The sequence below is a fragment of the Macaca nemestrina genome, chromosome 7, assembly GCF_043159975.1.
Source record: "Macaca nemestrina isolate mMacNem1 chromosome 7, mMacNem.hap1, whole genome shotgun sequence".
Taxonomy (NCBI): Eukaryota; Metazoa; Chordata; class Mammalia; order Primates; family Cercopithecidae; genus Macaca; species Macaca nemestrina.
Window position 1 is genome coordinate 120,413,602 of NC_092131.1, and position 26,889 is coordinate 120,440,490.

At 46.4% G+C, this 26,889-nt stretch overlaps 1 protein-coding gene across 8 annotated transcripts in view; it reads right to left on the reverse strand.

The window, feature by feature from the left end:
• The window catches only part of LOC105493104 (aryl hydrocarbon receptor nuclear translocator 2), a 201,482-nt gene that overhangs the window by 129,270 nt on the left and 45,323 nt on the right, over positions 1–26,889 (reverse strand). For 7 of the 8 annotated variants that reach the window (XM_011760538.2, XM_071100814.1, XM_011760542.2 and 4 more), the window contains exons 2-4: positions 23,908–24,022; positions 17,013–17,060; positions 3,986–4,199 (exon numbers count right to left, since the gene is read on the reverse strand). In XM_011760538.2, the coding sequence (XP_011758840.1) occupies positions 3,986–4,199; positions 17,013–17,060; positions 23,908–24,022 (377 nt within the window). Of the gene's footprint in view, positions 1–3,985; positions 4,200–17,012; positions 17,061–23,907; positions 24,023–26,086; positions 26,185–26,889 lie in introns of all 8 variants that reach the window. The other variant, XM_071100815.1, reaches the window with a different exon arrangement.

Below are 26,889 nucleotides of genomic sequence, written 5' to 3' on the forward strand. Positions count from 1 at the left end.
ATCTCAAAAGACTCTCAGAGTAACTCTGGGAGGCAGCAGGGAATACATTATCCATATCACTTTACAGTGAGAAGAGGTTAGGAGCATGAACCCTGGGCTCACATTGATTCACTGGGGTCATGACTGTCATTGAAGGCAGGGAGGAAGCTGTTTGGGATCAAGGAAAGGGCAGCAGGGAGCCTTGATATTATCCTCAGAAGGACGTGGATGGGGCAAAATCAACTTTGTTAAAAGGAGATGTCTTTTCTTTGTAGTGCCTGAAGGCAGCTCACGCATAGTTGCCCATGCTATTCTCACATCAAGCTCAGGAGCCCTTTGCCACTGAATGAAATGGGCTTTGTGCCTGCAGGAGCCAGGCACTAAGTCTTCCCCAGACACTGTAATCCACGGCCACCCTTCCAACCACTTCAAGTACTGTTCAGACTCCAGAGGACAAAGGTATCCTTCTAGGTCAGCAGCTGGCAAACAGTTTTTGCTGGCAATCCTTTGTTTGAATGTAATCTTATGTGAAAACCCCACTGTAAAGCACATGGACAGCCGGCAGAGTGGAGGCAAAAGGTGGAGAGTCTGGTGCCCCAAATCCCAGTCCCTGAGCAGGGTACAAGGACCCAGAGGCTAGAGAATATTGATGTGCTGATGAGCAGAACCCAGGGAGCTTTGTAAATGTGTTTAAGCCCTTGGCTGGGGAGGAATTCTAACATCCTCTGCCTGGGAAACCAGGGCAGAAGCAGTTGGCACAAACATTTTTTTAAGGGTAAGTTTATTTTGCCCATTTCTCTTGCTTTGCACTTCTGCTGTTCTGTGTCACCTAGATGCTTAGTTAGTTCAGGGAATTCGGTCAGCATTTTTATTTTCGGTTTTGGGATGATCTTCCCAATAGAAAGAGCTGTAAGAGAATTAAAAGCGGAAGAGGATGTCTGGGGAAGTACAGAATTCTTTGTCACTGGAGGAGAGGAAGTGGAGGCTAAATGACTTTACTCGTGTATTCACATTTTTGTCCAGTTTGCAAAGACTGTGGAGAGGTCTTATGGGATGAAGCCCCACGTGCATCACGGACCCTCTTTTACCACCCTCCTCCCTAATGTTTATTTCCTGGGAGACCATCCATCACTACCAAGTTCCTATGCCCTGAATCCAGAACTAGCCTCTACATTCCAAGAAAACAAACAGTCACGGTTAAAAGCACGTATTCTGGAGTAGAAGAAGACTATCATCTATGGCTCTCCCACTTAGCTGTGCAACTTTGGGCATGTTACTTCACGCCCTCAGTAATTTTTTTCAGTGAGCTCTTGCAAGGTTAAATGAGATGCTGTGTGTGAAGACTTAGTAAGGGCCTGGCATACAGTAGGTGCTCCATAAATGTAACCATTATCATCACCATCCAAGCAGCTGAGAGAGGACAAAGGTACGGCTCATCTGACCTGCATAGCTGCCTTCTCTCTTCACGCCACTTTCATGATCCTCAGTCACTTAAAGATAATGAGATTTATTTCAAACATTGACCCTGTAGGTTTTTTGGTGAGGATTAAAAATATATAGACAAAAAACTGACTCTAGCAGCTATACAGTGCTTAATAATTTCTGTCTGTTACTTACCAGCTATTCACCCTTCATTATACCTCAGGCCCATGTTAAACAGTCTATGCTTGTTGCCTTCCCCACTACAACCATACAAGCTGGGAGCTATCACTGCATTTATTTTTACAGAGGTGGAAATGAGGCTTGAAGCTCCTGCCCTGACCAGCACAGTTTGTGTCCTCCAGGTGGCAGATATTACCACTGCTGGACCTTCCTAACATCTGCCAAGGGAGGGCTCCCATGACCACTGGGATGATTTAAAAAGGGATCAAATAGGTGAAGTCCTTGCTAAAGTGTCTAACACAGAACAGACAGTAATAAACGTTAGTTCCTCCTCCCTTGTTCTTTATCTAAACCTAACTTCCATGACATAAATTGAGTCTCGGCTCTAACAGAATAAACCATTCTGTCTCCCAACAAAATCTTTTTCATTCCTGCCTCTGAGATTCTGTGTACACTGTTTCCTTTTTGTGAAATCTCTTCTGCTCCCCTCTTTCTAGGTATTTTTTGTGGCTCCTTTCTATGCCAATACTGTCTCTGTCCTCAGAAGTTCCTCTTGATAATACCAGGACTCTACCACTCTATTTCAGCTTGACAACACGCTGTGTCTTGTTAAATCCTCCATTACTTTTAGGACCCTATATTCTACATACTTTTGCATTTCCTAACTGCATGCCCTGACAACTGTATCATTTCACCTCCCCCGCAACACCCCCCACCCCATTCTGCTGTATACAATGAAGCACTTTCAAATCCATCATCTCATTTATCCTGCAAAAGCTCTTAGAGACAGGAAAGCAAAAAGTTTTATGTTCATTTCACAGGATGAGCACACTGAAGCTTAGAGTATTTGCCAACCTGCCCTATGACCAGCGCATGGAAATACAAAGACCCTGAACTCAGGCCTCTGGCTCATGTAAATCCACTTATAAAATATGACCTCACTAGCCATTTTATGTGTTTCTTCTTGCCAACTAGTCAAAGACTAGTGTAGGTGTTAAAAATATGGCTTTGGGGTCCTACCAGCCTGTCTTCACTGGATCCAATCTTGGCTCCTCCACTAAGCAGCGAATTAACTCTGAGCAATCTGCTGACTCTTTTTAAGCCTCAGTTTCCTCATCAATAAAACAGAGCTAAATAACAATGGCTTCTTCACAGGGCTAGAGTAAGTAGTAAATGAGATATTTCACAGAAACCTATGACTCACACCAGCGCCCAGAAATGCCGGCCAGCTAAGTGCTCTGATCCCGGCCACTATTATCACTACTGCTGCCATCACTGTCTTTTTCCTTTAACTTTTATTTTAAGTTCAGAGGTACACATGCACGTTTGTTACATACTGCCAAGGGAGTAAACTCATGTCATGAGAATTTGTTGTACAAATTATTTCATCATCCAGATCCTAAGCCCAGTACCCATTAGTTATTTTTTCTGATCTCTTCCTCCTCCCAATCTCCACCCTCTAGGAGGCTCCAGTGTGTGTTGTTCCCCTTTCTGTGTCTGTGTGTTCCCATCATTCAGCCCCCACTTACAAGTGGGAACATGCAGTATTTGGTTTTCTGTTCCTGCATTAGTTTGCTAAGGATAGTGGCCTCCAGTTCCATTCATGTTCCTGCAAAGGACTTGATCTCATTCTTTTATATGGCTGTGTAGTATTCCATGGTGTATATGTACCACATTTTCTTTATCCAGTCTGTCACTGATGAACGTTTATGTTGAGTCCATGTCTTTGCTATTGTGAATAGTGCTGCAATGAACATACATATGCATATGTCTTCATGTAGAACGATTTATATTCCCTTGTATATAAACCCAGTGACGGGATTGCTGGGTCGAATGGTATTTCTGTTTTTAGCTCTTTGAGGAACCTCCACACTGCCTTCCACAATGGCTGAGCTAGTTTACACTCCCACCAGCAGTGTATAAGTGTTCACTTTTCTCTGCAACCTCACTAGCATCTGTTACTTTTTGACTTTTTAGTAATAGCCATTCTGACTGGAGTGAGATGGTATCTCATAGTGGTTTTGATTTGCACTTCTCTAATGATCAGTGATGTGGAGCTTTTTTCATATACCATCACTTTCATAGGCTGATTATATCAGCATGATTCCAGCACACAGTGTTTTTACTAACTTCTTCCTGTGTCAGTGTGCTGAGCACGATGTTCAGATGCTCAATATATTTTTTTGAGTGACATCTCATTAAGGTTATGGGAAACATAAAAGCAGAAGACCCAAAGATCAGACAAACCCTCTGTTGAACACAGCTTCTTAGAAAAAAACGGAAACAAAACATCTTGGCTTCATTCCTTCCTCAACCTTGAGCCCTGGTTCCCCACATAGTTTATTTCATCTTGGTGATGCTGGGATTCTCCCCCTTTCCAATGGTGATGTGATGACCAGGGTACCTGCTCTGTGAGGAAGGAAGGCTTGTACGCGCCATCGGTGGACTTGTTCCCTGTACCCCTCATGGACTTCATGTGCGAGACGGCCATGCGGAGGATGGTGAGCTTGTCTGGCTTCCGAGCCAATGCGCTGCACGTGGGGACCATGTCGGAGAGCTCCGTGATGTACTGAGTCATCTTGTTCCGTCTGCGCCTTTCAATTTCACTATGATTCTCTCTTTCCAGAAAGCACGAGATCAGGAGAGGGGAAAAAAGAGAAGTATCAGATTAGGGATTACTATCTAGTGAGATAAAACCATTAACACCAAATCATCAGGAACTAGGGGCTAACACCTAACAGTTGAGTGCTTTGAATGAATATTGGGCAAAGCGGACCTTTTGAGGCCTCAGCAAGCTCTTACATCTATATGTTGGAAGCACAAACATCTATAGTCTCAATCTCTAAATACATAGCAAAATCTTCTAATTACTCCCATATGCCTGAGGTATTTTTGTAAGCACAAAAAAATTGAGACATGAGGGCTGGGCACGGTGGCTCACACCTGTAATCCCAGCACTTTGGGAGGCCGAGGTGTGCAGATCATTTAAAGCCAGAAATTTGAGACCAGCCTGACCAACGTGGTAAAACCCCGTCTCTACTGAAAATACAAAAATTAGCTGGGCGTGGTAGCACATGCCTGTAATCCCAGCTACTTGAGAGGCTGAAGCATGAGAATTGCTTGAACCTGGGAGGTGGAGGTTGAAGTGAGCTGAGATCACACCACTGCACTCCAACGGGTGCATACATGAATCTGTACATGGATATACACACGTGCACACACACAAATGTGGTTACTGTCTGCTTCAATATGTGGTTTACATGTTGTATCTTTCATATTTATTACATATAAATATGTAATATATAAATATAAGTATGTAATAAACATATTATACATAATATTTACATATTATATCTTGCAGTAAGAAGTACTATATAGCTTTGCCATTCTTTGTGTCACTAAGCAGACCAATAATGCTATAAATTTACTTTAAAGTTGTGAATAAGCCTTTGTTCTATGCCCAACACATATTCTGCAGCATAGTAACAGAACAGGTACGCCCCTGGCTTATGAAACAATAAATAACCAATTTAAAATAAAAACACATTGCCAAGGAATTACTGAATGCAATCTCCGTGGTGTGTTACGATAAAAATCTAGCAGAAGGGGGGGTAGAATGTTTCCAACCCAGGCTTTTTACCTTTAGGCTTGAAGGAGTCACAGCCAACCCAGTTCAACAACTCTAAGACAAAGCTGTTACTTGGGATAAAAGAATTATCTTAACATATATCCCACGTCTGCTGCAGGATTTAGGGTTTCACTGGTGTTCAAAGAATGAGAGTGACACTAAGGGCAAGAAAAAAACAACTCAGGCAGGGCTGCCTCCAAACACTGCATGTATTAATGAACTTAACAGCCCAGCCTCCCAGACTGGGGAACAGACATGCCAGTCAGCCCTGATGACACCAAGTAGCACGTGTTGAGGGCCTCTGAACACACAGACCAAGGGGAAGTGAGACTGCAGTAGAGGTCACTGCAGAGCGACCTGAGCCATCCACTGTGCACCTTCCAGACCCTATGAGCAGAGGAGTGGTAGAGAAAACAAGGAATGCCCAACTCTGTCCTCAAGCAGTGGGGGGTTAACTACGAAGATAAAACATACACCTTGCATAGTGGAAATGAAAGGCAGAGTATGATTAAATGCTTCAAAAGGCAGGTGGAAAGCAAAAGCCACAATAGAGAACAACAGCAAAGAGGAGATGGTGATCCTGGAGCTGAGGGTGCTGGAAGGGGTAGGGAGGAGGAACTGGGAGAGAGCTGGGCCTAACCTGTCAGCAAGTAGAGGAGGTCTACTTTGGGGAGGGGATCAGCAGGATCAAATAAAGGCCTGGAATTGGGAAGAAGCATTTGAGGGTGGTGAGGAGGCAGGCCTAGATGGAAGGGTAGAGACGGGCCCTGGAGGAGGAGATGGAGGCTGGGACCAATAGGGAAATTCCTGACGCCTGGTGCTCTCCTCCCAGCCACAAAGGATAACTCTGCAGCCAACCCACTGGAATGGTGGAAACACCAGTCCCAGCACAAATGCCCTTGGTCCACAGAGCACAGCCACTCTGATAGGGAGGGGCATATACTCTCCAGGAGAAATGGCTCCTGCGTAATCAAGCAGGGCTTGTTGACTGGGGGGTAGATAGAGGTAACCAGAGAAGAATGGGTTGGGGCAGGGCAATCATAAAGAAAGAAAGCAATGAAAAAGGGGGATTTGGTTACGGATTGTTGAGTTCTTTAGTGCATTCAGGAACCCTTCCCTGGAGGAGATACAGGAATTCTTTTCCTTCTCTCCAAAACTCTGAAGCAGGTAAATGAGTGGTGGCAGCCCACCCTGAACTGGGTCTTCACCAGCATCTCCTGCATTTGACTCCTTAGCCAGGAGCTTGTGACGAGACAACCAAGTGCAGCAAGAAAGGTCTGGAGGAGCTCTCAGAGGAGGGTGAGCTCCCCGCCTCGCCAGACTGCACTTCATCAAGGCCCGACGGGGTTGGTGGAACACAGAGACAGTTGGCTGGGGCTGCTGGCATTGGAAGATGCTGGGAAGCACCCTGGCTGCCAATGGTAGTACATGCATGAGTTAGGCCCCGGGCTGCACCCACTGCCCCGCACTCTCCCGCCAGACACCCTGGAGAACCAGCTTTCCTCCCATACACTCACACCACCTAGAGTCTGCATTCCAACTCTTCAGCCCGACTTCTGGGATCTCCCTCATCAGGCGCCACCCACAGCCCCGTCCTCTATTCCAACCACGTGTCAGCTGCTCCCTACCCCTCAATATCACCAGGCAATAGCCATTCCTACTTATCTTCCATTCAGCACACGGGGAATTGCTCCCTTCCCTCAAAACTCCATCAGTGTCAAAGCTCTTGCAGCTGTTTCCTGGTTCTCTCCCACCTTCTCCACTCCATGCTGACTGCTTGCTGTCACTACTTTTCTCCTTGTCAACAACCACCTTTTCCCAGCCTTTTTCTCCACCCTCACCCTCCAGTTTAGTCTTCATGTTGTGGCCAGACTGATGTTTCTCAAAATAAAAACCAGAGCCCTCCCTTAAGCCCCTTCCACTGAGTCTCCAAATCCTTCAGCTGGTCACTGTGGCCACTGCTTCAATGCAGGGCTGACGCACACTTGCTTCTAATACTACTATCCAAAGAGCTTGTCCCATAGTGGCACAGACCATCTTGCTTTATAAATATTCTGCAGGCAAAAAAATATTCATGTGATTCTTAAACTGAGATCTAAAGCAATTTCACCACAGTGCTCTGTGAACCCAATCTGCGAGATAAGGTGTGTGAAGAAGATAGCCTTAGTGCAACGGCTTAAAAACTGATTGTATTCATTGCCTAGTCCAGAAAATGCTCCAAGCACTTTATATTTTATGAAATAATACTGAGTTACCAGCAGAATGTCAAAATGACTGACAGCTGCCAATTACTTAGCAACAAGATTTGATAAGTGACATACACATATATATGTACAGTTTCATTTTGAAGCCTTCATCAAGGCAGGCGGGATGATGCCATCTTGTGAATACAGAAGGACGTATCTCCAAGACCATGTTTGCTGGGGCAAGGCCATCTCCTCCCCAGAGTGAGGGGACAATTTGGGGTCTGCCTGGAGGAGCTGTAGGAGTGAGCCTGTGAACCTGGTATCTGTGACTTGCATGTGCCCCACATGCTTGCTTGGGACTGATAGCATCATTAAAGAAATTAACTCCTATGTACAGGGAAGCAGGACCAGGACTCCAGAGAATTAACAGCTGGGGACACAGGTAGAGCTGTCAGCTTCAAAGACACCTCTGCTGTGCTAAGAGGACCCAGAGCTTGGCTCTAGGAGCACAGCTATGGAAATCAAGGCACAGAAAGAAGAGGTTCAACTAACTGCACACTGACTTGTGTTTCTTTTCCAACTCTGCTCCTAATGGGGACCTCCTAAGTTTAATCTGAACAGTGAGGTACCCATCTTAATTAAAGTACACAAAAGGAGAATTTTACAAGATCTCAATAAAGAGCATCCTTTAACTGTTGACAGCAGTTGAGTCTCCTGTCTCCTATGGGAAGGGAACCTTAGACCCAGAGCAACCAGACTGAATGAGACAGCCCCATGCTGGGAACTCCCTGATCACTGCAGACGTGGTACACCTGGAGCATACTTCGAGTCTGGGAGTTACCGCGCTGGGTACTGGAGATGGGTGCAGGACAGGACAGAGAGCCCACAGACAAGCAGGGGCAACAGAGAGTGAGCAGGTACAGACACAATCCCTGTGTGGTTCCCTTGTACACTAAAAGGTCAGAAGAGGATGCTGAGAGTGTGTGATGGGGAGAGCTCCCTGTGAAAAAGTCCTAGGGAAATACTCAGGAACCCTAGGACCTAGTGAGAGGTGACAGCATGCTAGCAGCCCTCGCTCTTGGCGCCTCCTCGGCTTCGGCATAGTGGACATGGACGAGGGGGCAGCTTGTTTCTCATTGGACAGTCTTTTTTAAAGTGTCCTAGTAAACCACACTGATAACAAAGCCTACTGGGTGATTGGCCTGCTCCTTTTTCTGTCCTCTCTGAACCACCAAGGTTTGTTTGTCTGAGGGCCATGACTAAGGCTGCGGCCTTTCTCTGATCTCACTTTTCCTTTTGGGCCTGTTCCTCTTGGTCCCTATTATAGAAAACTAAGGTTGCCAGGTTTAATAATGCCTCCAAATTTTGCTCAGGGCCCAGGGCTTGCTTTTGGAGCTTTCTCAAGCGCCGCCAGAGTGGATGCCGAGGCCAAGGAGGCGCCGAGGGCAAGGGCTGTTAGCATGTTGTCACCTCTCAATGGGACACTGAAAGGCCCCGCACAGGGCCTGGCTGAGAGGAGCCACAACGTAAACCTAAGTGCTTCTGCAGCCTTTCTTTGCTCATGTCAGGTTGATCAGGTGTGGGCACCTCAAGGCAGCAGGTGGGCCAATGCAAGATACTCTGAGAGATATGACCAACTCTAGCTCTAGCCAGGCCACCTACACTGCCATGGTCCAAATTTGAGAAGTCAGCACTTGAAATAATACGACTGATCACAACTCACTGCCAGCTTCAGAGCTACATGGGTCACATGTGGAAGGTCTGTAGAGCAGCCCTGCTACAGATGGCACCAGGACCACATTTCTCCACGATGCCTCGGCTTCCATTTCTACCTCCTGAGGTCCATACCCCTCTCCAGGCCACAGCGGTCCCAACCACAGACCTGCTGAGAATAAACATAAAGCTTCTCCCCAACCTGGAGAAGCATCACCAAGCAGCTGCCACTCTCAAAGCCACTGGGCTTGGAAACAGGCCTCACTCAGGGCGGAATTTGTGCTCATTTCCCCAGATTGCCCCAGAACTGGAAGACTGGTCACCAGGAGTTTTTTCCTTTTCAGAATTCACCCGGCAAACAGTGATAACCTCTGCTCTTGGACAGTTCACCAAACTGTGCATGGCTCAAGTTACTGAACAAACAAGGCTTTCTGCCTGCAATTCCAGTAAATGGCTTCAGCACTTCTCAAGCAAAGGAAGCATCAATCCCCTTCTCCCCCTACTAGGGATTTCTCCGTGAGATTTGACCAGCCAGGGTGGAGTCAGAACTGTAGGAAGAGACCCTTTGCATAGGTCATACAACCTGGCCTTCAGAGATAGCCCAGGGGAGTCATCAGACCAAGAGTGGCTGCGTGGGGGTCTACACACGAGTCCTGTTCAACTGTCAGCAGCCTCTGGTGCAGTATTAGGCACAGGCTGGCTCTGCCCCACCTCGCTGACACTCGGGAAGGAAGGCTGTGTCTTTCCAGGAATATCCTTCATGGCCTGTCGCTCCTGGGCAGCGCTGCAGGGCATTGTAAGAGCCATGAAGGCCAGAGGAAAGCCACTTCAGGAAGCCCCGTGGAGGTTGGTCAGATACCTGCAGAGAGGGCCCGCTGAGTCATATTCAGTAGGGCAGTTTTCCCAGCTTCTGAGGCTGCTCCAGAAAGGGCAGAGGGTTGTTCTCTCCTTGAGAAGGAGGTAGGCATCCTGCTCCCCAGAAGCCATCCAAGGCCCAGGTTTCTGCAAGGCAACTACAAGATACCTGTATGGGTCCAGGCTGAATACAAGACTCACACAAAACACAGGGAGGAGTCTGAGAAGCCCAGATCCTCCCAAGCAGGGGCCCAGGCCCAGCACCTCTGACAATCCCTGTTCCCAGTGAGACACACATCTTACATGTTTCCATAGCAACTTATGGCTTCCCAAGCACTCTCTCAGCACTGACTGCAATCGATCCTTGCAACCCACCCCCCACCCGCCAATCAGGAAATACCTCCTTTACCTACAGAGGAGGAAGCTGAGGCTCCAAGGGTCAAACTGACTTACCAGGACTGGGACCAGGCCTGCCAGTCACCTGCTGCCTCTCTCTCACCACCTCTACCCAGCAGAGTACTAACTGGTCCTAGTTCAGAGCTAGAATGCCTGGAGAGACTGTGGAGCAAATATATTTAAAGCTTCATGGGAGAAGAATATGCCTAGCAGCTTCCAAACAGACACAGCTCAGGACTACTTAAGATCCCAGAATTGATTTCCTCCTCTCTCTCCAAAAACCTCTAGTGTTATTCAGGCACTATCATTTCAAATCAAGGTTAATCTCTCTAGCAGAAAAACTGAAGGGGGTAGCTTAGCTAAAAATGGTAAGAAACACATCAAGGTGCAGGTCCATCATATGAGAGCCAAACGTATTGTATGAAGAAATCACCCTGGCTGGGCACAGTGGCTCGCGCCTATAATCCCAGCACTTTGGGAGCCTGAGGCAGGCGAATCACCTGAGGTTGGCCAGCCTGGCCAACACGGTGAAACCCTGTCTCTACTAAAAATACAAAAAATTAGCTGGGCATGGTAGTGCACAACTTTAATCCCAGCTACTCGGGAGTCTGAGGCAAGAGAATCGCTTGAACCCGGGAGGCAGAGATTTCAGTAAGTTGAGACCGCACCATTGCACTCCAGCTTGGGCAACAAGAGCAAAACTTCGTTTCAAAAAAAAAAAAAAGAAAAAAAAAAAAAGGAACTCACCCATCCATATTAGCATGGTGTTAGAAAGCCACCCCCTCCTACAAAATCTTTCATTCCAGTGTGTGCTAACCCTAACCCTAACCTTAACCCTAACGCGAACCGTAACCCTAACCCACTGAAGCAACATGGACTTTAGTTGCTCATAGGCAACACTGTACCAGATTCTACTCAGCTTATCTGCAACTCTTGTCTGGTTCATACGAACTGAGACTGTAGAGGCAGGGAGGAGGCATGGGAAGTTTGGAAGGGCTCATCTTGGGGTTTGCTCTGCAACATCTGAAAGGCTTGGCTGAATCTCTTCCTGCTTTACAAGGACCTCACATGCCCATCCAGTGTGTCCCACACATGGTGACTGATAAGATCAGGTCAGATGAAAAAAGGGGCACTCCTTGCTGCTGCCTGTTCACCCTCTCTGCCTTGGAAATACTTTAGGCATCTTCTCACTTGGAAACAGAGTAACCCACTCTCTAGGCTAAGACGCTCAGACTAAGAATTTTGGAAACCCACAGTTTTCTTTTCTTTCTGCCAGGAAAGATCTCTGCAGGACACGCCTACCTTGCATATTTTCCTTATCAACAGAGCTTTGGTCATGATACCTACTCACAAAGCAGGAATGATTAAAACTAAAACATCACCACAACCTGTAAAGCCAGCAGGGAAAGTGCCTACAAGCTTAAATACCACACAAAACCAAAAGGGATGTACCAAAAGGGGCGTGATGAGAAACAAAAGGTCAATTCTGCAGAAGCTTTTCTGGACGAGTATCTTTACTTTTAGAGGTTCACTGTCTAACTCTACAAAATATAAGGCATAAGTTTGTACTGGTGCAATCGAGTGCTACAATCTCACCAAAGAACAGCCAACGGGGTCACTTACAGCCATTTCTAAAAAGGTTAAAGAGAGGCCAGGAAGCCCATCGATAAGGGATTTTGAGTCCAAGCTCTTAGGAGGCTCCAAGCGCTGGAGCTGAATCCTCAGTAACAGATATGAGAACTCCTTGGAAGGTCTTTAGGGTCTTTTGAGAAAGGGTGCAGAATGAGTCTGAAGGGAGCAAAAATACACAGATAATACACAGTGACAAGAACTAAAGTTTGAGGAGTGCATACTTGTTTGTCCCCAAGTTGTAAATGTAACATAAAAAGACAGTTAGGACTGTTTCCTCTCTTCGTTTTAATGAAACATTATGCATACATTCACACACGTAAGGCACTTGATGAGCGGGTGTATAATTTTGACCCTACAGATGGCAGCTCTGGGATGTGACAGTGCCCCTTGTGAAACAATATTTAAGATGCCTCCACGTACTGGTGGCAGCTGACCCCAGCTGCAGGTACGAGAAGGTATCCTGGGACTCCCTAGAAAATGTTCATCTAAGGGGCCGTTAAAGTAGGAAGATGCCCCCGAACCACTCAGACTGATGAAAAGGCTTTTGGCCTCTGCTTGAGTGTAAGGTTGCAGGACATGCTGGGCGGGACTGGTGTCTGCCTCCCAGGCACACCAAGACCATCCACACAGGCACAGGGACCAGGAGGGACTGGTGCTGACCTCACTATAGGAGGGTGCGGCACCACTACCAGCTGCCCAGGAGGATCATCTTTGGAGAAACACTTTCTGGAGTGTAATCAGCATTTTTCCAAAGACACAGGGTTTATCACTACCTGCTGTTAGGATCAGTGACTTGATAACTGGAATTCCAAGAGTGAGGTCAAGCCAAGTGCTCCCAGCGGAGGCTGCTTTCTCAGCTGAGCCCAGGAAGAAAGGCTGGCTCTGCGACTTCACTCCTTTTCACCTCCTTGGCAGAAAGGCCTTCTCTGAAACTCGTGCCATCCATCTCTGCCACCTTCTAGGCTCTTCATCATCATCACCACTGCCCACCCACACAGTCAGCCCCTGCCCCTAGAGCACCCCCAACGACAGCCTCTGCAGGGGGTGATGCACACCTACCCATCTGTCTCCCCACGCCTCTGCCCCCAGGACTGACCTCCGCCTCCTCTACCAGACCTCAGCCAGCCTCTCCCATGGTGGTGGCTTCTCACTATTTGACCACAACTTCCTACTTTTCCAGCCCTCTCAAACTCCCACAAAATTAGAACTATTCTTGGACTGCATTGCTACTTCCCGTCCCTGGCATCCTTCATTCTCTTCTCACTCTTCCGGACTCCCAGCTGCCCTTCACTCCCTCTGCCATTGGACCCACAGCTTGGCCTCTTCAACCACCCTCTCATCGATACCTTAACCACCTCGACTCCTGTCCTTCCATGGCACCTGCCCTAATTCTCAACCCTGAGTCTGAGAAAAGCCTGCATCGCCTGTATCCACTCCGCTGGGTATTGCTGGAGGGAAACTGCACTTATACACAATGACGCCACCTCACATTGGTGGTACACAATCTCAAATGGGGTCTAAAGTTTTTACATCTCTGTCTTCGGTTAGCCTCCTTCCTGTGAATTCAACCCAGGGCCACCCCAAACTTCGCTCTGCCACACAATAGCAAGCCTCTTCCCACCTGTGGCACACAGCTCCATTTCCTACCTAATCAAGACAACGGAAGCCACGAGAATTAACACCTCCACTTCTGATACACCCACAGCCTCGCACTTGGCCTCACCCGCAGCTCCTTCCTTCTGCCTTGGAGCATGAGTACTCCCTTCTGTGGGCTTGGGTCTCTCTCCTCATCCTCTGAACCCATCTCTCCCCAGCCTCACTCCTGAGCCTTCCAAATCTCTGGCTATCCCATTCTTTCCCCTCCTCACATGGATGCACTCACTGTCTTCCCATCCTTACAAAGTACCCCTCCCGGAACTCCTTCCTTTTTGATCTACATCCAAACTGCTCAAAGAGTTGTTCTCACATATCTTCATGTCTTCATCTTCCAATCAGTCCTCAGCCCACTGTAGTCTGGCTTCTGTCCCCCAGGTCCCCGTGACTTTATGTGGGGGAAGGAAACTTCGAATGTAGGCAGAGCCACGTTCTGCATATCACAGCTCCCAGAACAGCATGAATCCCACGTGTGAGAAAGAGCTGAGGCCTTGGGATGTGGTGAAGCGGGCCTGAGACCATTTCTGGCACTGGCAGGCGGGATCCTGGAATGCATGTGCACGTATGGGCGTACGCATCTGCGTGCTTGTGTGTGTGTGCACCTGAGGTCACACAGCAGTGGCAACTTCACATCTACTACTTTGTTGCATCTAAGGCCTGCTGTGACGCGCCTGGCTATGCTAAAGTAGGAACCACACCAAATTCCTGTAACTGCGCTCCTTTGTGACTGTGACCATACTTCCCAAATTAAAAACTGAGACATGAGGTCTCATGATAGGCAGGACTTTTAAACTTGGAAGCCCCCTTGCGAAAAGCTGGAAAAGCTGATTGCACACATACATCAAGAGACAGAAACCATGGCACAGCACCCTGTCTAGATTCTGAGTCAGCAAACTACGGTGGGCACTGGCTCACAAGGCAGCCTCTATCTCTTCCAGGGCCTCACATGAAGGGGCTTCTGTTGTGTGATTGTAAGAAGAGAAAAAGTCAACAGGAGAGGCACTGGGGTGTTCCATGCCAATTGGAAGCAGATTCTCCACTCCTCCCCTGGACAGCAGCCACAGTCACAGCAAAGTGGAGGGATGAGGGTGGACTCAGTCATCTCTCCTAGTGCTGAGCAGCTCAGATGCATCCACGAGCCCATTCACTGAGGGCCCAGCAGCTAAGCCTATGTGACATAATAAAGTGGCCTCTGGGGTCTTACAAACTCATTCCTATTAGCAACAGCACATGCTGGAAACACATCCTATCTTCCTTATTTTTCACAGGGGAAGCGATATGGTTCATAGATGCCTGGGTTTGAACCTTGACTGTATAAAAACGAACTCACAGACAGGCTCACGAGATTGTTACCCAGAGTGTAGAGTTTCTGTTTCTTACTGATTGGGCCTAATACAAGAGCTTTTTGTACTCCTGCACTATTATTTCATCACGGACACTGATCTTTTCAATGTCAAACAAACGTCACTCCTCATCTCTCTTCCTCTTTATGTTTTGAGGCCCCAGGAATCATCATTTCCTGAGGTTAGCATGCTATGGAATGTTATCTCAAGGGGAATTTTGACATGGAGGAATCAAAGTCATTGTTTCCTCATAGAGGGAGGCTGTGTACAATGAGAGCAAACTGGGGCAGGGAAGTATGTGCCCTTCTTTCCATTTCAGCAAGAAAGCACACCCTGCTATTAAAATGTATCCCAAGAAATGGGTGGATGTCCAAGCTGCCATTCTGTCTGCACCACGGGAAAACAACGTATGCTTTTGTTATTGAAACTCATGTCCTGTTTTGATTAGAAACTCCAAGGTCATTAGTGACCAAAATGTTCTCCAACTCCTCTCTACTGTTTCAAGCAAAGTAGAAGCTGAAAGATGGAAGGAAAAGATTTTGGGGAGGAAAGTGTATGGCATGATGAGAGTTTACTATGGACTTGGAGACTCTGGGAATCTGTGGGAAGTAATGAGATGCATGTCCCTCTTGAACTGGTGGAAAAGTGTGCTGAACTCACAATTGCAATGCAGTTTGTAAAATCATCCCCAAAAACGGCCACCATGAGGGGAGAAAACTAGGGCAACTCAGGGGGCCCAGGACTCAATACGCACGTGGTTCCTCCAAAACAACTGAGGCCATCAGCCCAAACTACGGACCATGGACACAGAAGAAAAGTAACCATCACCCATGGCAAGTTTTCAAGTCCATCAATGACCAAGAATTAGGAAGGCTTGGAGGCTTGGCTAGTGGGGAGGAATGTCAAGGCAGGCCCATCCTTAGGCAAGTGGGTACAGATGTGAATTTTGCTAAGAATGATGGAATGATTTGTGCCCTCCTGTCAACAGTGCCAAACTTCCTACCATATCTTAAACAAGATGGGAAAGAAAAAAAAAGAGTCATGGGATTGGGCCTGCCTTATCCTTCATGTATGTAATGTATATAACCTCATGGACATTCATGATCCAGCAAACTCTCCATGAGGTGGTCTGCACTCAGGATGGCCCCGCAGAGCCCAGATAAAGATGCTGTCACATGGCCAGAGGGCAACACAGTTCTTAAGAACTGAAAACCCAGTTTTCTATCCTGCATCCAGAATACAGCTGCCCTGGTTTCTCATATCTCTTCTTATTTTCCATGGTAGCAATAGAAGACTTATCTTGAAAGTTTTTTCTAAACTTGAACTCTAGGGCTATTCAGCAAGAATGAATTCCTGTTTGCTTTATAAGCAATGAAAATAATTTTAATAGATTCCTTTTTTTAAAATAGGACTTTTTTTTTTTTTTTGAGATGGAGTCTCGCTCTGTTGCCCAGGCTGGAGTGCAGTGGCGCAATCTTGGCTCACTGCAAGCTCCGCCTCCTGGGTTCAAGCCATTCTCCTGCCTCAGCCTCCCGAGTAGCTGGGACTACAGGGGCCCACCACCTCGCCCGGCTAATTTTTTGTATTTTTAGTAGAGACGGGGTCTCACCATGTTAGCCAGGATGGTCTCCATCTCCTGACCGTGTGATCCACCTGCCTCAGCCTCCCAAAGTGCTGGGATTACAGGTGTGAGCCACCACGCCTGGTCTAAAAGTCATAGAACTTTTTAAAAGGCTTTTAAAAATACTTTTTAAAAAGCCTTATTGTCTTTTAAAAGGAATCCTTAAAATTGACATTCATTGCTTATAAAGCAAACAGAGTTAATAACTGGTTACTTACCTTTTGATCATCTATAGCTAGCTGCCACTGGGCCAAATACTGCCACAGAGTGAGGGACTAGGAAGATGGTCAAACTATAGGCAATGGCTTTTTCAGTGACAAAAGACGTTACATTCTTGTATCTTTCACTAAGGCGATTGCTGGCTATTGGCTTCTTTAAGTCTAAGGAAAATAAAATAAACTTACCTTGAAAATTTACTGGGGCCTTCACCATCTTCATCATCGAAGTCCATTCTGAAAAGTCAAGATCACAAGTGAGCACTGATTATCGGAGAACATTTTAACTGGTAACAGGAGCTGCTGGAACAAAAGGAGCTTTATTCACTAGGACTGCTATCCATTGGTCCCAACCTTTGGCAGTGCTACAAGCAATATCTCTACACAGTCATCAAACATGTTCAAGACAAGAGGAGGCAAAATGAAAGGTCTTCAGTCTAAGCAACATTAATTCTATGGCTGGGAATATTCAAGTATCAACTTGTCCCTCCAGAACTCTATACGCCATTCCCTTCTCAGAACTCTTAGCAGCCAATGGATTGCTCTGGCTACGATGGAAAGGTGTATCTTCCTTGTCTCTCACCATCTTTGGGAATACCTGCTCCACTTTGCATCATCTATTCCACATTAAGACTGTTTTCTTACTTTGTCTTATGGTATACTAACAGCCTGAAAAGGCTCATGGGATTTTGAAAACAGAAGTTGTCAGGATGAAGGGATCACAAGTGAAAGAGAACATACTACTAGTTGTACTGCTTAAAAATGTGGCTGGTCATGATGAGTCAAAGTGAAAAGGACATTTAAGACCTTGCCCTATTAAATTCAGGACCAAAAACATGGCTGTTGAGGGGAAAATGCCTGTTTGGGGCCCAAGCTATTCAAATAGGCTGTGCCTATGGAAACTCACCAAGTAATTATTCAGACTCACCTTTTACTGGGCCTCTCAGTGTAAATATAAGACAAAAAGACTTGATAAATATTTGTTGAACTAATATCTTAAACTCTTCTCAAAAAATCATGTCTCTCTAACGGTAATTCACATGATTCTTGAATATGTTAGGGCAGAGGGGGTACTTAATTGGTGTCAAGTATACCCAGAGTCCTTGGGGAAACAAAATGAAAAATGATACAGATGTCTGAGCTCTCCTGGACATCCAGGGTTAGTGCAGCTCCTTGAAGAGAAAGTCTCAGAGCCACTGCATTCCCCATCTTGTTCTTTGTAGCCTTGGTGGACTGGATGAGGCATAGTTCCCATGGAATTCAAGCAGAAGGAAGGCCAGTCTGCCTGGCAGCCTGGATTGGGATATTCTTTGCCTAAACAGTTCAGTATCAGAATGAACTGTGTATTTAATGACCACTGCTACAGATTCTAGAGCTGCTGGCCTCCCAGTAAGGGTGACCCATACCCTCAGGCTCTAAGGGAAGGGCTTCAGTGGCTAATGAGTGACTTGGAGAAGGCACAGGACACCCAGGTTACCAGGAAATGGCCAGATTACACAGGGCAAGCCATCCTTGCACGGGCACATCCAAGAAGCTCCCAGCAAGACAAATCCTCGTCTCTAGGGGATTTGGGGCAACTTGAGGGACTTAGGGACTGGAATTAGGTAAGGCAGATAAGTATTTTCTTCTTAAAATCAGTATCTTTTGTTTTTGTTTTGTTTTATATACAGCGTAGCCGAAGTCCTAATCTTGGCCTTATTTTGTTTGGAATGACTGATAGGATCCCCTGCTAATTTGGAATCTCTGGTTCTCGGACATAAGGGTTATACTAACAGTACAAGAACAAAAGGAGTTACATGATTGGAAAAGATGACAGTAATGATAAAAGAAATACCTATGCACAAAAAGAACAGGAGATGGGGTAGAAAAGTGATAAGAAAAAAACAAGTACAGTTAAAGGGCCTTACAGACACCACTAAGAGAGACAAACACACAATTCTGCAAGGTAGTTTGGGAAACCAGGCACCAGGCAGCAGCTGTAGAGTTGCCGATGTTGTGGACAAGTGGGAGCTGAATGCAAGACTTTCTAAATGGATCAAAGCTATCAATATTCTGCATAATTACTTAGCCATCACCCCACCTTTCCCGGAAAATTACATCGGGTAGGTAACCACCAAAAATGCTGTAATCAAATTCACCCGGTGTTCTGCAGAGTCGCAGAACTACGCTGCCACCTAGTGTTCACTGTGGGGAAGAGCGATTTTGCCGTCCACATGAAGGTTATTTAACAACACCCCATGCGTGCTGTCAAAAACATTTCAGCGTTAAGAAAAAGAAATAGCAGTTTCAACATTCCAAAGAACTCATGCAAGCATTTAATGAAACCACAGGTGGGTATGAGACATACAGTTATCTTTAAAATTCCTTTTAGCTCAAGTTGGTATGAGTATGATTGTCAGTACTCCTGCAAAATGCAATTTATAAGCCAGCCCTCTGTCCTCAGCCTGCATGATCTTTGGGGTGTTTAGGGTGACCAACCATCCTGACTTTCTCAGTATAGGAATGAAGATACCTGGGATCTAGGACTTCAATGCTAAAACTGGAAAAGTCCTGGACACAGCACAATGGTTGGTCACCTTTGTTTTCGCAAAGAGTTCTGTTCTTTACCCAGCCCTTTGTGGGACCAGACAGATAAGGAAGTGAGCCCCGTGGTAAACAATCCCATGTTGGCCAGGTCAGCTGTGGCTCAATCAAGCAGAGGGTATGAGAAACAGATGGCCTTGCTCCAAACCCAGAGTCTTCTGAAGTCCTCTGGGAACTTGGGAACCAGCATTTGTCTGGGAAAATTAGGGGCCAAGATCCTGTGCCTCCCACCTGTGCATGTGGACAGCCATCGGCTCTAGTAATTCAGGGGCGAACCAGGAGATGAATCAGGACACAAATGTTTAAATACTCAGGATGACTCAATCCACCCAAAAACAATCTCACTGGCTCATCAGCAACATGGAAAACAAGGCAACCCTGGAGGACACAAAGGATCTTTTAGAGCCACACCTGCCAAGATGCTGTTGCTTTGGACCCCTATCACTATCTCAGAGTCCCTACTTTACATAGGACTACCATAAGCTATGCCTAGTTCTTTGCTATAAGTCTAAGTAAATCTTGTTTTATATCTTTTATGTGTCTCTATTATACAGCAGCATCTGAATAATAAAGGAGAGAAATCAAAATATGACTTTTAAGTCCTATTGTACTCACCTTAATTCAGCACAGTGAATGGATGATAGAAGAGTCTTCAAAAAGGGGGCTGAAAATGCATTTTACTGTACTTTTCTGTCAATGAGCCTGAATGCCTGCCTCGATGAAAAGCCATGATAGGCATTTCCAAACTTGCAATTAGTTAGGAATGAGTGATGTGAAGCTGCCTAACAGTTACTGTAATCATAATAATGCCTCATGAAATATGAGCCACTAAACAGAAGTCACTTATGCTCTAGTGAGATAAAAGGGTTGGTCCCACAGTGACAGTAAAGGAGTGATCCTGGGCCAACCCAAAGCTTCTGCAAGAAGTGAAGTGTCAAGGGCTGCTGGAAAATGCTCCTCCTTTGGAGCCTGGACTGGCCAGCCCAGACTGCAGCAATGCTAGCACATAAAAGCTCACCAAGAGAAACAGCTGCTTACAGAAATATACCTATAATTTGACCACATTCCAGCAGCTCCCAGGGTTACCTTAGAAGGAGATGCTCGTCTCTTGGCTATAAGTAACTTGAAAATAGTTTTTCCTCAATGATGCTATTTTAGAAGCCCAGGATCGGACTCCAAGTGGAAAGGGACTGACACATCCCTGCCCTCAGCCTCCACCCTCCATCCCCATCAAAGGCTAGCTTTGGGATGGTCACAAACCCTAACTGGTCACCTCTGCTTCCCCCTAACTGAATTTGTCCCCAAGGAAGCCCCCCACCCCTCACCACACTGTCACTGAGATCAAGGAGGTTACTACAAACGTGCATTCCAGGTGACTTGCTTCAGCTCATTTCTCCCACGCACGTGGAATCACTTTTGAAAGAATCTGGGACTTCAGAGCCTTCACCTTGAGTCTCAACTGCTGGGAGGGCAGGCAGCTTGCTAAGACGCTTACTGATGAAGGCTGTCAGGGAAGTGGGAAGGAAGTTAAACCATGAAGATCCACAGTGCTGGGCCAGGCGAGAGGCCTGGAGGATCTCAACTGCGAGATGTTGGTTTTACTTGGCTTTGAAACACTAGGATGGGAAGCGGGGTTATCCTGAAAATTTGGGATACTTCCCTCCACCAGAATAATCAGGTCAGAGTGGGAAGACCTAGGCAAGGAATGGGGGTGTGGGAAGGTCCTTGCCAATGCCACTGCCCCCTTCCACCACCCCCATTCCCCTTCTCTCTTCTTTCCCCTCTCTCTCTGAGTCTCTCCACCATGTCCCACATTCTCAGAAGGAAGAAGGAGGTGGAAGCACACCATGCCATCAGTAGGGAGGGCAGTGGGAAATGCGTGCCGTGGCACAGGAGCAGGGGCCTGCCATGGGGTTACCTGCATTTCAGTGAGAGTGAGTGACTTCCATCAGGGTCTCCTTTGTACTTAGCTAAGTGTTTAGGCTGTGGTCGAAGGAGCTATTATCATGAGCTTCTAGAACAGCGGTGACCTCAATCACAGAATTTCAGCAAAACATGTAAAAACGTCAGATGCAAGAATTACTATGGAAACAGCCCTGTAAAAACGGAGGTTTCTTTGCTTAGACACAGGATACATCCCTAAGCCACTGAGGCTTGGCAAGTGGAATCATAGTTTGTTTGCCCCCCTCCCTCTGTCAGGGAAAAGGAAGTAGGGGTGAGGATGGTGGAGGACAAGTACCCTAGAGAGGTCAAGCTGGTTGCTTTGCCTTCCACAGGTCATGCCCTCGCCCCTGGGTGATTTGTCAGCAATTGCTGCTCATCCTCCTTCCTCTCTCATTGCTTTTCTTGATGTTTCACTCCCTAGGCTTTAAGTGGAATGCTAGGCTCTGCGTCCACCTGCTCAGGATCCACATCTGCCTCCAGTGCCATGCTATGTGTGTTACCCGAGAAGGAAAGCACAGTGGGGCAGGACTTCTTCAGAAACGGGACTGAAGCTAGATGCAGTGGCTCATGCCTGTCACCCCAACGCTTTGGGAGGCCAAGGTGTGAGGACTGCTTGAGGCCAGGAGTTCAAGACTACCCTGGGCAACAGAGCGAGACCCTGTCTCTAAAAATAAAATAAAAAGAAATGGGATGTGTCCCCAGTCAAATCAGCAGCTCAAGGAGCAACCACAAATCAGGGTGTGGACACCAGGCTGGGGCCAGAAACATGGAGACCAAGAAGGGAAGTAGCCTCGGCTCACCGCAGCCCAGGCCCTGCGGGAGGGGAAGAGGAAACTCCTGGCAGAGGCTCAGAGGTGACTTCCCAGCACAGAGACAGTCCCTGGTCCTGTAAGTACTAGTCTGGGCCTGAGCATCTCTGCCTGGACTTGGTCCTGACTCAGCCCACCTGCCTCATCACAGACTCCTGTGCTGGCCTCTTCTGGAAAAGGACTTGGGCAAGCAATGGGGCTCTGTCCTCAGGGAATGCGAGTTAGCGTGCACATAGACATTTAAAATAATTTTAAAAGGCCTGGAATTGTAAAAAATCAATTAAGTTGATATGGTGACACCTCGTCTTCTTTTAGCAACTGCTGAGCTTAGCACCTAGTTAGCAAGAATGGCTGGGTGAAAACGGATGGCTGGGTTTGCAGGAAGCCCCAGAGGTGAGCCACATCATTTATTACAGAGTTGATCTGCAGAGCTTTGCCCCAGGCCCCAACACTGCTCATCATAGCTCTGCTGGTCTCGCTGTAAAGATGGTGGCAGCTGCAGATAGAGAACTGGCTGCATCAGCACCCAGTGAGTGCAGTGAGCGTGCTGAATACAGGGAAAGCTGGCATCACCACTGAGCTCAGTTGCTGGGCTTTTTAACCCCCTCCCTCATCATAAAAACCTCAGGCCCTCCTTTAGAGACTACACAACACACGTAACAGTCTTTTTTCCAACCTAAAATTACAAGGCTGAATATGCTTTTGCATTCTAGCCACACTCCATCTCAGATCCTGGTATTTCCTATTGCCTCCACCTTTGTTCCCTTTAAGAATCATATTGGACCACCTAAAAACGGGCCTACCCTATCGGCATTGGGCTGTGAGAAGTGGGTTCTGCTGTAACCGGACAGTTGCATTCCCAAGGAGCCGTGTGTTATCAGAAATTGCTTTAAAAGTACAAACTGATTCAACTTCATGAGAAACCTTGTTTATCAAATAGTGCATTGAAAATAAAATGGATTCAACAGGAGAAAGGGACTAGGTGATATATTGAGTCTGAAAATGTCCGTCATGTTTTTCCTGCAGGATTTTGGTTGGTTGGATGGTTGGTGGGTAGTTGGTTGGTTGATTGGTTGGTTGGTTGGTTGGTTGATTGGTTGGTTGGTTGGTTGGCTGGCTTTTTAGGTCTATGTACAGCCACAAACATTATGGATCATTAATAGGTGCAATTTTGGTTCCATCTGCTCAAGAGTGATGATATTTCTGGCCCTATCAGAACAAGTACACTTAGAACAATAGTACTTAGTATTATTACCACCTTCACTAGCAGAGCAGCAGACAATGCCAACGGTCTGGTCTTCAGGCACTGAGATTTAGCCAATTCTTTTGAAAGGAATTCCTGCATACCATCTATGAAGGAGGAAAGAATGGACAGCACCAGGGTGGAACCTTTGCAGCCCACAGGGGCTGGAGCTCGGTGCAGCAGTGCTGCCAAATCTGGCTTGGAGGCTCAGGCAGGATAACAGGCAAGCCCTCTCCCTTCAGATGGCCTGAGCCAGGCCCAGCAGGATCACAAAGCACATTCTCACCACAAGGACAAGCAAACAGAAGTCCCCAGCTGGGTGCCGAGGCCCAAAACACTTAGAAGCAAATCATGTGCATATTTAGGAATCTTGCAAAAGCTAAACAGGATGCAAACTGCTGAGCTTCTATTCTACAGGACGGGGAGAAACAATATTTTCCTAACAGGTCAAGAGCATTGCTCAACATTTATTAAGCCAATTCCTGGAAACGCTGAGGTCACTTACCCGGAACGCCGCTTTCCTCCACGGGCAGGCATGGCCCCCGCCATCCTCACCTGTCCGGTAGCTGCCATGGGGGCAACGGGCAATGTCACAGATCCAGGTATGTCTGAAGCCATTTCTGGAATTCAGCAAAGACAAGAGGTTTTGTCAATGCCAGAAAAGCCCAGTAACAGGCAAGAAAAGTTGTCATGCGGTACCAGAAGCACCACCTGCGTGGAGAGCCCAGGGACCTGCATCCAGCAGGCCACTCTGCCATCATCAGCTATGCAACTAGAGCAAGTCTTTCCTCTTTCTCTGGAAAAGAGTATCTCTGGCAGTACTCTCATATTTACTGATCGGAACTGTGGTTAAACAGAATTAAAACAGCTTCGCAGCTTTCATAAGGGACTCCTGTCTCCTGACCACCTGGAGGCAGGTAAGATGCACAGGAATCTTTTGAAAGGAATTCCTGCACACCATCTATGAAGGAGGAAAGAATGGACAGCACCAGGGTAGAACCTCTGCAGCCCACAGGGGCTGGAGCTCGGTGCAGCAGTGCTGCCAAATCTGGCTTGGAGGCTCAGGCAGGATAACAGGCGAGCCCTCTCCCTTCAGATGGCCTGAGCCAGGCCCAGCAGGATCACACTGACACTAAGTTCTAAGCAGCACATAGCCAAAGCCTGAGGGAAAGAACCAACTCCTGGTAACCCAGACGGGGCACACTCCCAAGAGGCAACACCCTGCTGCAGTGCCCGCCGCTGCCCGCTCTGTTGCCCTGGGTTCGTGTTCAAGCAGAAAGGCTGGTTGCCATGCCTACTCTGGACTCAGAAGCCCTGAGTATCTGAGCCCTGCTTGGCCCCTCTGTTCTTGATGAGGACGGTGAGCTCCAGGGTGTTAAAAGCATCACTTCAGGCTACAGCAGGCCAGGCTGACGCTTCCTGTATCTCCAGAGCTGGACCTTTCCAGGAATAAATATTAATTTAAAGAATAAGAAGGTCTGGCACTAAATGAGAGTACCTTTCCTGCACATTGTGGCCAAGACATTATTTCCTATAAGCCAGATACTTTCGGAAGCTCATTAAGGTCATGTCAAGCATCCCTGATTTCAAAGAAACCACACTAAGAATCTCTCTTTCCTACCTAATGGAGAGCTCCTGAGCTCAGGCACCCTTTCTCAGACCATTCCATGGCTCGACAAATATTTCAAATGGCCTCTGTGATTCTGTTTACTGTGGTTGGGAAGGACTTCCACAGTGTTAGCTTTTCTTAGCTCAACTTTTACCCAGGGGAAGAAGGGAAGCAGCAATGTACAAAAATATATTTAAAAAAAGATGGGTCAGGATACATAAGGAATCTGAGCCCTTCTTAGTGGAGAGAGATGCCTAGTGATGTTGACAGTACACGGCTGGTGTAGGTTTCTGCTCTGTTTCCTTTCAGCAGAACTCAGGGAGTCCTGTGACAGTTGACCCACAGTTATGCCCCAAAACACTGTATGTTTAATAAACACATTTGAAGCTCAACTTGAACTATCCCACTCAAAACTCTTGAAGAAGAATTTTACAATACACAATACAATTTCACAATAAACAAAATCTTAATTTAGTCACTCTGCTGTGTCCATAAAACTCTGGGAATGACCACACTTTTGTTTGTTTTTTAAACCAAGGTACACATCGAAAAGTCCTCAAGGGAAAAAAATCCTCCTCTTAAAGTAATTCTCTCCCCTTTAGATAACTGAGTTTGTGACAGCTAGACAGTATTAAAAGCAATAAACCAACAACCTTATCATCTGCCTGCTTTGATAAAATATTTATATTTTTCTGAAATGGAGGCTAAAACACATTGAGTCCATTATGTCCCCAAATTGAAGGGCAGAATCACTGTTAGAACAAAGACAGATGACAATGAAAGTCACTACTTTTTAAAATAAGTTCCACAGAACAGCAGCCCCTTAAGATTCTCCAAGAAACAGAGTTCTGTGGTCAAATAAGTTAAGAAAAAAGCTGTGCACTTACCCCCTTTCTTGGAGATTCCAAAGTCCACTAAAAACATATTGAGAAGTCCTACCTATATAAAGAAGTTTGCTTAGCTTTGGTTATCCCAGTATATCATAAATACCTCTAATTGTGGAAACTTTAAAAACGTATCACCTGCTCAGCTAATGTTCTAAGCAGCACAAGTTTTGGTATTTTAAAGCCATTACCTTGTTCCTGCCTTCCAGTTGAAATTTCAGGCTGGAGGAGATCTTAGCCATTGTTGGTAATCCTAGAAAGGTTGTCATCCCTTCTCTGTTCCAATCACCTGAATTTAATTTGGGTAAAACAAAAATGCCAATAGTTCTGGTAATATAAGTTGAAAAAAGTAAAGCTCCCCAAAACCTTGGCTGGTGGGGTAAAGGATAAGGAATACTGAAAACCTAGTCACTTCTTTCCTCCAACAGATGAAGGGAGCAAGGCAAAGAGAAATTAGATGACCTGCGTGGGTGCCCACAAGTGACCTTTCTTTTTCTTGTCTTACTTCATGTGTAGTTTCTTTTATTCATGTCCTATTTCATTGGCCAGAACTTTCAGAGCAATATTGAGTAAAAATGACCTATCGTGAGGTAAAAGAAAGTCACTACTTTGCAGTCAAATATATCTGGATTCAAATCACTACTCAGACACTTCCTAGCTATGAGTGACGGGGCTACTCTAGGTCAAAGTGTCAGCTGTGAAATGTTCATAATATGGACCTTGAAGGGGCATTTTAATAATTAAGGACAAGGTATGTGATGAGCCTAACGTAGTGATTGGGAAAACAAAACACTCAAGCAACAATAGTTAAAATGATCATGATTATGCTGATGGTAAGCAATCTTGCTTGAGCCTTGCATTTAACCGGAATGAGCTGCTGGTTTAAGACAGACATTCTTTCTGTTGTCAAGGAATCTGCTCCTATGCCTACTTTAAAAAGTTTATTTAAGGAATGGATGCCTCATTTTATCAAATGCTATTTTTGGTAACTAAG